Here is an 11,939-nt window from a genome sequence, read left to right on the forward strand (position 1 = left end):
TTTGCACCCACACAGCAAGCCAAATTCTAGCCCAAAATCTCACCTTCCCTCATCTGTGCTTGTGGCTAGCACTGGGGCACATACACTGGTCGTTACAATCAGAAGGCTTGTTCAGGAGTGAAAACCTACAGACTTCTCCCCATTCCTGTGAGCCCTGCACCCACCCTTCCTGTCTCAAAAGAGTTCCACAGAAACAGTACCCAAGAAACATGCTTCTAGCAAAGCTCCAAAATAAGCTTCAGTCTGCTTCACTGTCCTCAGCAAACACTGTGGGCAAGATTACAAAATTCCCCGGTTGCTTCCTTCCTTTCTGCTCTGTCCACCTCGGTCCTGAGGCTAGCATTTCCTGCCATGCACAAGTCATACAGAATTGCTTGATGGTGACAGAGGCTACTCTAGTGTCAACAATTTTACAGTGGAGCAACAGTTGCAAAACAGCAGAGCAATAGCTCACAGAAGTTTCTTTGCACTCTGCAAGATCCTCTTGCAAGACCCAGGATGCAGCCACAAAATATATGAAGTTTAAGTAGCAAACAAGCATCCATAATCCAATCACAGGGAGAAGAGGAATGCATATCCCCCTCTTTTGCCTGGAGCTTTCAGAGACTAATACATCACCAGTACCGCTTTAATTAGATGCAGAGCCAGAGAATGCACCCTCCCTGCCCCACACTGTACCTGTGTATACTTTGCCAGGATCTCCTGTGGCCAAATGCTGGGGGTGAGCGCTGAGAAGGGACCCCCAGCAGAGGGAGTGTGGTGCCCTAAACACAAAGAGATAAGCATGTAACAGTGAAAAGCCATGAGGACTCCCTTGGCACATGCACACTCAGTACGGATAGTTCCAGCAAGAAAAAGGCTCACTGAGCAGTTTGTCACTACTGCTACTCTAGACATTTAGACAGCTCCCACTGCATCAAGGAAGCAAATAATTTCAGATGATTTTGTCCCTTGTTACTGAGCAGAGGTGCAGAAAGGCCAAACTGAGTTCTCTAGAAGAAAGGCACTTTCAGGGAAACAAAATAATTCCACGGCATTGTGTGATCTTTCCTCTTCTTGGAAAAGTTGCATTCTAATGTGCCAAGTTAGGGAACCACTATGGAAAATTTATTATGGAGAAGCATATGCCTCCTACAAAGCCACTGACCCCAACACCAGCAGCACTCCAGAGCTCCCTGAAACTTTGTCACCCAGATGCCAAACTCAAGATATCAGAGCCCTCAGCAAGGGGCTTAGGTACTGCCACCATCCATGCAGTCTTGCCAGACCACTTGCAGAGCTGCAGCTAGGAAAGTGTGCATCTTGTCTTTTGTGTCCAGGGTAAGCACCCTCCAAGTCTCAGGCAGTGTCCCACTGAACAACTTTCCTTGGAATAAAAGCACAAACTTTTGAAACAAGGTAAGTGCGCCTCAGGCCTCCTGCCGTGTGCATCACCAGCAGAAGGGCTGGCTTGGCTCTGAGGTCTCCCTTGCTGCTGAGTAAGTTGGTTACTCAGGAAGGAATGCCTGGACAAAGACATGGGGTGGAAGAGCAGCACGAAGGATATCCTGGAGGAGACTTAATATCAGGAAAGCCTATGTCTCTGTTGCACTGCTGTTGCTCTTGAGCCTTCCTCCTACCCTAGAGCTATCAGGTTATAGCAAGAAACCTTCTCTCTGACTGTAACAAAGTGACCTAATTCGGGGTAGATCTTGGGAGGTAAACAGAACCACTCAAATCTTACGGAAAATGTAGGAGGCAGACTTAAAAAACTGAATTCACCCTGAGTGCCAGGAGGCCAAATCACAAAGAACAGGGCAGTTTCTTCCCCCCACATTTGACCAGAGTAGTACATTGAGGTAAACAGCAGCTCTCTGAAACAGTCATTTTCTTTTAATAAGCTGCAGCTGAAGAAAGAGCATGCAACCAAGAAGATACTGTATCCATTTTTGTCTGCTTACCTGACATTGCACTATGGAAGGCTGAGTGGCAGAAACGGTCAGCAGGTATCCAGATACACTGTTTTCCGAGGTGAGGGGTTTCCACCCTATTATGAAAGGAAAAAATAAGAACTGATGAGAGAATTAAATTAGTACCTGAAAATATAGTGGAAGATAACCCCCCTCACACACAAATTCACCATGTAATTTTCCTACAGAGAACTTAAATTCTAAGGGATGTAATATTTAAATTCTAAAGACTGGAAACCCTCTATCCTCACATCTACCTACCAGCTAGAAAGACCACAATGATATTTACCAAATGCTCTGCAACAGTAACAAAAATCTCTGATTGAAAGAATGCCAAAAATTAAGTGAACTTTCATCACCTTTTCTATCACATATTGAAGTCCCACACTTAAATATGAACACTAAAAAATAACCATACACCATCATTCTCTGAATTTGCTGCCCATAGGGATGGGACTGCAACAATAAAAAGGGCTTAAGGGGAAGTCATTAGATGCAACAGCCTGGAACACATTTTAGGAGTAGCATCACAAAATGCAGAAACAAAGCGTAGTGGGCTGTGGAATATGCTGCCAAAGGGAACTAGGGAAGCTTCTGACAAGGATTTTATACAACGAACTGGACCAGACAGTGGCGAACACATTGTAGAGTACCTCTGCAACAAGCTAGGAGCTGAACTCCTCTGAACTAAACTCAATGTTTGAGCTCAGATAATGAAATAGGCCACACAGTTCCCCTCCTTACCTTCCTACTATCACTTCGAGGCTGATTTTCATAGGGAGTTTTCAGGGCAGCAATGGAACAGTTCAATAAACATTTTGCATCAAATAAAGAGTCATAATTTCTTTACCTTTAATAAAGCTTGAAAGCCAAAGATTTCTTCCCCTTCCCTCCGAGATACATATTTTGGACTCTTTAAGAGCAACACTATAATTCTGTGTCTCAGAGACAGCAAGAGCCATCTCCACCAAGTGGATACTCATACCTGCTTGTGAAAGAACCTGAGAGAAATTAATATTTGTATGCCTTGGACTGATATTCCAGCCTTTCCCTTTTCAATAACGCTACTTATGATTGCAAACCACTGAGAGCAGGAACCTGAGCAATTCATAGAGTAGGCCTTTTCTGAGCTGTTTCCAGCGCTTAAAAGTACAAAGTTACATTACCACTCCTGCCTTCACACCTCAGTGAACTTTCTAGCAAGCACTGGCATCCTAGGAGTGGCTTGCTACAGTACTCCATGGTAAATTGCTATGAAACACTCCAAATGCATAAAAAGTATCTGTGTCTGAGAACACAAATAACAAGGCTTCTTACTCCCAAATCTAACTAGTTATCTATCTAACTGAGAAAGGCTGCATGTACCAACAGACTCTAAAATCTTCAGATTTTCTTCTGTTTTTGAGAAGTTACCTTGTCCATACAGTGGCAAGCTGTTGCCCACAAGCTCTGTAAATGCCCTTCTATCCTGCTCTGAATTCTGGCCTACTGCTCTAGTCCCACTTGCTTGCTCAGCACCTAGTCTCCCCACAGGAGCTAAAGGTATCAACAAGAACTATGAAATGAGCACCTGAACACTCACTTTACATGCAAATGCATAGAGCATGCGCACCAAACAAATAGATCTGCTGACAATGCTTACTCCCCTTTCAAAATAATTCTGAATGTATTTTGACACCTCTGAAAACAAGTATCTGTCCTGCTATTACAGCTGCTCTATTCTTGGGCCTGGAACACGTCCTTCTCCCCTTACTTCCCTCAGCTCAGTTCTCCCTGTTTCCATTGACTTTTTTAGGAACATAGTTGATACCTGGTGCAAAGTTTTTAGGCCAACGGTCAGAACATAGCCCACGGTTGGAAACACAAGACTGAACGAGCTTCCACCGCTGGGTGTCTTTTTTTCTTTTTTCTTTTCTTTTTTTTCTTTCTCTTTAAAAAAAAAAAAAAAAAAAAAAAAAGGAAAGTCTTCCTTCAGGAAGGTGTTTTAAACAGATGGTACTTCTGCTCTGCTTCACATTACTTGTGCTCTGAATTTGTGCTCAGTGCCTCGAGCATGTCAGTAGGAATCCCTCTACCTCATTAGTAACCTCCTCTTATGCACAATCACCACGGAACCAACCTGTCATGGAGGAGTGGGCCAGAGTGCTGGGCACAGCTGCAGAAAAGAAAACACCCCATAAGTAGAGCACTAACCCAGGTGCTCAGGAGGGAGAGGAGAGAACCGAGGCTGAAAGTCTCACCTTATCCCAGCACAGGTGCAGCAGAGGGGAGCACCTTCCCTTGTCCACGTCATCACACGCTGGCCTTTGCCTCGCCTCCCCTGCCTGAGCTCCCTTCCCTGGCCATGGCCGGATATTAGAGCACTGAACCTGGCAGGCAGGTTTTTCCTGCCTCTGTTTTCTATGGAAACCTTCCTGAAAGCCCTGGCCAGAGAGGCAGAGAGAGAGGCGCAGCTGCTGGCAGCAGTGGTGTGTGGAAGGGCAGAGTGAATCACTACAGGAAAGCTAGCAGAGCAGCCTCCCGCCGCAGCAATAAGAGGCAGCATGCTGGAAACTGCCCCAGGAGCCATGTGCCTCCAAGACAGGGTGCTGACGCCACTGTGCCAGCCCTATAACTAACTCTTCATCACCCTGCTTTCTCCCCCCTCCCACTTTACCTCCAGTAGAGCATCACAGGAGCTGGGATGAGGATTTCCTGACACCACCACCACCCTAAAACAACCCTCAAAAAAGCAACATATCTGTAGCAGACACACTGTACAGAAGACAAACAGATTACAAAGTGATTTTTTTTGCATGCTCCAAACATTACAACTATTAACTATTCAGGGAACAATCAGTGGAAATCATCAGAGGGACCAGAACACACACAATAATTCTTTCTAGAATTATTTTCACCCACTGTCATAGAAACAGTGTATACGACCACTTCTTCTGACAGCAAGTTAGCACAAGGAGAAACACTACTTTCCATTAGGCTTAATTTAAACATGAAGCAGCACTCAGCCTACCATAAATCCCACTGTCTTCTCATGACTGCCAGTTGGTTTCCACTTCTCTCTAAGCTCTCCCTTTATAAACCAATAAGACTAGAGAAAAAAATGTCTTAGAAGAGCAGAAAGTGTGATGGTAAAGCCGCAATACTCCTCAGGAAGCCACATGCTCAGGTGTAGTTCTAGAAACCTCTTTCAGTCCACCATCTAAACTCGCAGGTCAATCACATGCAATTTAACACCTACACTGGTGCTCCTCCTTTTAGAAATCAGATTAAAAAAAGCAGTATTGAATGCGGTAGCTCATTTCTGTCCTCTCACGCTTGGAAGGCCTTGTTTACGGAGTTAAAATCCTGACTTGCTCTTTAAAACGCACAAGGGAAGCTCTCATCAGGAACTGAGTAATTCCCCCTTTGCCTTCCCTTCCCCCATCATTTTCTCCTTCGGGTCAGGTAAAGGCATATCCTGGAGCTGCAAATGCCATTAGTTTCACATGTCAATATTTGCTTTCCAAGAAGAAAACTCTGGTTCCACAAGTAAGTATGCAGCTGAACAAAGCACAGCCACACGTGTGACCAAAGTGCAGACAAGATGCAGATAATTTCTGTCTCTTGCACCCTGATATCTGAGCTTTTTAATAACCTATGCAGAATATAGACAGCAACGCATATCAGCTCCTGGTTAAACAGCCAGTATGATATTGGTAAACTGAAATCCTTCCAGGAACGATCTGTTTAAGGTTTACTATCTGGCCGTTGCTCGCTGCATTACAAAGGCAGGACGGAGGTGCTGAGGTAGCACTAACACTTGCTCTCTGTCACAGGTGGCTGCATGACTTGGGACAAAAAGTTGAGGGACTCGGCCTCTCTTCTCACATGAATTGAGTCAGACATCAGAGGGAATAAAAGTTTATGGCAGGCCTAGAAAGGGGACTGCAAGACCTGGAAAGCAGCAAAGGTTACAGCTGCAAGCCTCGTGAAAGCACGCAAGCTTGGGACAGCAAACTGCTGACAGCGTTATGCCACTGCCGACAGACAAAACTGCTCAGGGCTCCAGTGCCGCCCAGCCACCAACTGCGATCGCATATTGACTGCAGGAAGGCAGGTGTGTGATGGGGCAGAAATGCCTCCTCCTACCTGCACCAGGGCTGTACTACTAGCAGAGTGATGTGAACCAGAGCCAACAAAAAGTAAACTGGAACTCCATGGGTCCTACAATAGCGCATCTTGTAGATCCTGGCCACACTGAAAATATAATTATGGGCAGAAATGTAACTAAAAGGTATTTCCATGCAGCAGATCTGCTCTCTGTACTGATCAGTATCTACAAGTCTGTCTGCTGTAACGAGAGGGAGAGCCGACAGGAACAGAAAGTGTTGAATTCATTTCCAGTTTATGAAAAAGGGATGAAACAAGTAATTTCCAATGGCAAATTTACCTTTCAGCTCCATTTTGAAAATAAGGACATGAAAAAGCAGAATCCCATTTCCTACTGTCTACAGTAGGCAGACAGAACCCGGCTTGACTTCCTGATCAGAGTTCGTCTCATTCTCGGCTTTAAAAACCCCCTATGCAACACCTACTTATGCAGAACACAGACTTCCTACAGAATCATAAATATGGAAACCCACAATACCAACACATTTTCTTTTCAGAAGAGAACTGCCTTTTATTCTTTCATCTGGTTCCAAAGCAGATAGCTAACTCTCTATGCAGCACACAGTTTGAAAAGGCTTTAGGGTCTGCCTTGTTTCTAAATGTGGAGATAGCGAGGATTTCCCATGCATCTCAAAAAAACCAAACAAACAAAAAACCCCCCACACTTTTTATTTAGGGTTCTGCTGATTCTCTGGGTTGCCAATAAAAGCAGCCATACTTTTAACCCTGGAAAGCAGATGCTGTCTATCCTTTTACATAACATACAATTAATTCCTGCTAAGCTGAACTGCACTGCTGCAGAGAAGAACCTCTTGTTTGCCAAGACCTCCGTGATCAGAAGAGGAGATGCTTCCCCTTTTCTGGTGTTCCCATTATTTTGGCAGTGAGAGAATTTGTGATGGGAAAATAGAGTGCCTCCTCCCCCTCCTTTTTAACAAGGAGGGTTACAACAGACCAAGCACGAGAACAACAGTATTCAAAAAATTAAACTCTGCATTGGGTAAGGAAGGAAAAAAAGGCCAGGATACAAACTAGCAAGGTATCTGCTTTCCTCTCTCTCACAGCATAGCAAAATTCCCCTCACTTGAAACACACACAGAGGAAAACCCAGGTGTGTGCCAAAATGAAGATCGGCAATTGCCCATGTCTTCATGGTCTAGAGTAAAGTCTACTTGATGTGATCTCTCATCAAGTACACATTCACAAACATAACTCAAAGGTATGTGATTAGTGTCTAAGTAGTCCCCAAACATATCTTCTGTTGGAGCCAATTTCGGTACAATAAAACATAATTTCAGACAATAAATCATAGATACAGAACCAAAAAACTTATGCAGAACTCTATGGAAACTCATCTTCCCCAAAACTTTCCAAAAATGGTTTCCATGCTCTGGTTCATGAACACTGTGAGTCTGTAAATTACTTCTAAGATGTCTGGGGAAGGTAATGAGCCTATAGCAGCTGTCAGTTAAATTTTCAGTACACAAGTTTGCATCTCTAACAGGAATACTTTCTTTCAAGGTTTCCACAAATCAAAGAAGGATTGAAAGCTATTATTGACAGTTACTTAAAGACAGGTATTATTACACATTTTATAATACATTTATATCCCGAGAAGTGACAAGGTGTCATCAGAGACTCTCTTCACATCCAGAGCAAACTCTGCAAGTAATCCCAAGTAAAAGTTTGAGTCTCAAGCTGGTCTCATCCTACTGTTATCAGTGATAAAAGATCAACAGTCTGAGGAGCACCTCTTTCCTTAATATGGCCTCTGGCGGGTTTGCAGCTGATGGGGTTTGTCATTCTTTTGGTGATGCACAAGAAAAGCTAGATTCAGGTCACTCTCTTGTAGCTCTGCTATTCATGAATGACTAATCTGAGCAAATGACAATGTCAGATTCACCTAGTAGGACTCTAAGCATATCTCACTTCATTTGGCTCAAGAAAATGGCTTTTCAAGGGAGGTGTATCCCATGGCACTCAAGATCTTTCCCCCTCAGGGTTCTGCCTTTCCAGAACTCAGCTCTCTAAAGAGGCTAACAACAACCAAAGCACTCTTTCAAGACCATTTGCAAAACTATTTTCTAACACATCATGTTAGGCTACTCAAATCTAACTCCTGCAGAAACCTATATGCATAGTTAACTAAGAGTATGTTTGCGAGAAAAGCAAAATATATAGCAATCATTAATAATTGTAACAAAACAAGAAAAAAAAAGAAAAGAGAAAAAAAGAAAAATTTTTTCTGGAGATCAGGAAGATTTTTTCTTCTCCACAACAGGGTTGCTGAGTTAGGGTCATTTTTTCTTGTCTATTAATCATCAGGTACTACCCACACAAGAAATATTGCACTGGCTGGGCACTGACAACACTGCTTTTGGTCATATAACATCAATACCATATTTTTCTTCTCCTACCTTGTAGATAATTGTTTTTTTTTCACCTCCCCTAAGGCTGTTCTTTTTTAAGTCAGAAACAGCCTGATTGCTCCGTTTCCAACATCATTTGTTGCACTCATGTTGAGAAAAAGCTAAAACTTTCTCAGAGACAAAACAATTGTGGCAGGAAGAAATCCTCCTTCTCCCTATCTGGAGTCAACAGCAGTACAGCTGACAAGCGAGACAAAAAACTAGTATTTTTTCCGTAATGTTCCCAGATACCTACTCTATATAAGCTACATGGGTCTAAAATTCTGGCTGCTCTGATGAGAAGTGGCATAGAAATTAGTTTACAAAAACCAAGTCCCTGTATTGCTAGGAAAAAAAACTGAAATGCCAACCCCTCTCCATCTCTCTGACATTTGGGACACAGAACTCACTACATACAATGAAACTATTTGTCTTCACTCCCTTCTTTGACAGTTGTCAGTTCTACATGCTTCCAGGCAGGGTACAAAATCTCTATCAAGTTGAGAAGGATCAGGATCACCAGCGATTTAGCTGGAAGAGCTGCAGGACCACATGCATCAAAACACTGGGTGCCATACCTTTGCCACTGAAGAGGAGATGCAATGCCCTTTAGGATTTTAAGTTTTCTTTCCTTCCCATATTTTAGTGAGAAGTCTCAGATTAACAGCCAGGATGACAAAAACTGTCCCAGTCGCTTCCAAAATGGTTACAACCTCAACTGCAACATCACTTGAGGGCCACATTCCCCGATTTCTTTGTTACAACAGCCAAAAAAATACCAAATGCGGTAAGCAGTTTTGCAACACACAAACCAATTCACTAAGAAGGTGACCAACACTAGCAGCTGATTTCACACAGATCACCTCAGCTAATAATCTCTGCTATTACCAAGCCACCTCAGATAAGACACTGGTTTAAAAAGCTAAATATTTTGATTACTGTCTATCTTCAGAATCACATTGCCCTTTAGAACACTCTTATTTGCAAATAGCAATAGGTGCAACAGGTAAAAAAAAAAAAAAAAGATGAAAAACCTAAATGACATTAGCAGAGATCTCAAAATGGGAGAGCCAGTTTAGGCCTAAGCACACATGCATTATTTCCCTCACCTCATTAACCTCATTAGCCATTAACTCTGTCATCCCCTTACCAGAGATAGCTTTCTCCAGGAACAGGCTCCCCCTCTCTCCTGCCCCTCACATATTCCCTTCACCTTCCTTTAGTGGAAGGATCATTATGAATAACATCTCTCTGAGGCTCTTAAGATACATGCTCAAAACATTATCCTAAACAGGAGTGGAGAAAGCTGGCACCTAGCATTTTATTCTCTTAAATATAGAATTAACATAACTTTATATTAGCAAGACAACTGGTCCCCACCCTGACCTCTTTAGTTATCATAACTCTTCTCATATCCTTCCTTCTCTCCATTTCTACTTTGTGAACTCCCCAGCATAGGGATCCAGCCTTCTTTTCAGCAGAGGAAAAGTTGTACATACAGAGCACGCATCCAGAAATAAATAACAAAATGATTTTTCATTCTAGTGCCAGAAGCTTTCTTTCCAATATACCCCTCCAGATATTGTAGCAGTAGAAAAGCTCCCCCAGAATTCTGATTATTCTGCAAGCAACTGTGTTCCACTCAACACCTCTGCAAAAGCACAGTAGTACCTGACTCCTTCTGCTAGGCTAGTAGTTCTTTCTTGAGTAATTTTAAGATCCGATCTTTTTTACTACTTTACACCTACTGTTCTTAAATCTAGCAAGACTTTGTTTTTCTCTTGTCTGTTAGCACTAAAGGATCTACATTTCCTCTAGGCACTTTCACTGCTTTATTCCTATGACTTCCTCCAGAAACATCACAGCAAGCCATACAGAGTAAGATTATAACATCATGAAGTAGAAAGCTGTAATATCACATTAAAAAAATCGGTATGGTTGCTGAAATCCACTTGCCTAAAAGAAAAGTGCCTGCTTAAATTCAAACAAAACATTAACAAAACAAAACATTAACAGAGGAGGAACACGGATAAAAAGAAGAAATGTTTCCTCTCACAGCCTTACCAGCTCTATAAGTAGATGCTAGTTGTCCTGGAGCCCGCAGACAGTCACTGCCTGCAAAGAGATTTAAATCCTTACCATGATGGTTCTTCACTCCCTTCAAAGTAGATCATCAAGTATGAGGAATTACGTTTGTCTCGTGACTTCCTTCTCACGTTTATTAGAGCCAAAAATCAAAGCGCCTGCAGCATATCTAGTTATGCTCAGTACCTAGAGGATACTGCCATATTTCCATCTCTGTTTCATGACTGTTTCTTTCCCCCTCCCCCCAGCCAGACAGGAGACAGACTGTCTCTCCTCTGGGACACCTCTGAAGAGAGGCAGACGTGGAGAATGAACAAGGCTTGCAGAGCCGGATGGATGGATGGAAGAGACCATTGGAAAGTCACAGCCATGCAAAGCAAAAAAGCAGGTTACAGTAGAGGTATACCCGGGGGAGCAGGAGGGACCAGAGGTGGATCGGGGACAGGGAGCACAGCATAATAGAAGAGAGGAGCAGGGAGAGCACGCCCACAGAAGCAATATGCCCCAACAAACCTAAACAAGTCTAATGATGAAGCTGTGCGGAAAATGAGTCACTCGGCGGAGCCCAGACCCTGCGTCAGCGCAGCAGGTGAACTGGAGCCGGCCCAGGAGCCGGCGAGGGGAGGGAGCGGGGAGGGAACCCCCTGCTCCCCCCGGGAAGGGGCCGGGGCGGCGGCGGTACGGCCGCGCACCCACCCCCGACACAGCCCCCGCGTCAGGGGCGCCCGGCCGCTGTAGCCAGCCCAGCCCGAGGCAGTGCGCAGGGGCCCGGAGGGCCGCTGCCGGGCCCCTCGGCGGGCACGCGTCGGCGGTGCCGGAGAGGAGGGACCGTTACTGGGGGGGGAGGGGGGGCGAGACCGTTGGGAGTGGGACACGAGACCGTTACGGGGGGCGCGAGACCGTTATGGGGTGACGGTGGGGGGGCGATAGGGCTGACAGGCGCGGACGGCGAGAGGCGGCCCCCGAGGCCCTCCTGGCCGGCGACAGGCCCTTCCCCGCAGCCCCGGCCGCAGTCTCCGCCGGCGCTCACCTGCCCTGGTCGGCGGCAGCCGCCCGCCGCCCTCCTCCTCCTCTTCTCGCGGCGGGCTCCCGACCCGGACCCGGCGGCCCCACACGCCGCTCCGGCGGCGCGGCGCGGCGCGCATGCGCGGCATCCGGGCGGCGCCGCGGGGCCTGCTGGGAGCTGTAGGCAGCCGGGGAGGGGTCGCGCCCCGGGCGACGCGGGCGGGCGCCCTGCGCCCTCGTCCAAACAAACTTCGGGAAGTGCTGGGTAGCGATTCCCCTCGGAGTCCTGTAAAAACAGGAGGCAAGAGAGGGCACAGCACACCATGCTCTCCTCCACCTCGAA

The 11,939-nt window shown here is 45.3% G+C and overlaps 1 protein-coding gene across 4 annotated transcripts in view; it reads right to left on the reverse strand.

Annotated features, from left to right (window-relative positions):
• SGSM3 (small G protein signaling modulator 3) overlaps nucleotides 1-11,714 on the reverse strand; it is a 29,266-nt gene extending 17,552 nt beyond the window's left edge. For 2 of the 4 annotated variants that reach the window (XM_062587579.1, XM_062587551.1), the window contains exons 1-4: nucleotides 11,622-11,714; nucleotides 10,571-10,621; nucleotides 1,941-2,026; nucleotides 679-764 (exon numbers count right to left, since the gene is read on the reverse strand). In XM_062587579.1, coding sequence (XP_062443563.1) covers nucleotides 679-764; nucleotides 1,941-1,947 — 93 coding nt within the window. In that variant the 5' untranslated portion in view covers nucleotides 1,948-2,026; nucleotides 10,571-10,621; nucleotides 11,622-11,714. Of the gene's footprint in view, nucleotides 1-678; nucleotides 765-1,940; nucleotides 2,027-3,759; nucleotides 3,801-10,570; nucleotides 10,622-11,621 lie in introns of those variants that run through there. The other 2 variants (XM_062587561.1, XM_062587570.1) reach the window with 2 other exon arrangements.
• Nucleotides 11,715-11,939: the final 225 nt, after the last annotated feature.

The sequence above is a fragment of the Rhea pennata genome, chromosome 1 (assembly GCF_028389875.1).
Source record: "Rhea pennata isolate bPtePen1 chromosome 1, bPtePen1.pri, whole genome shotgun sequence".
Taxonomy (NCBI): Eukaryota; Metazoa; Chordata; class Aves; order Rheiformes; family Rheidae; genus Rhea; species Rhea pennata.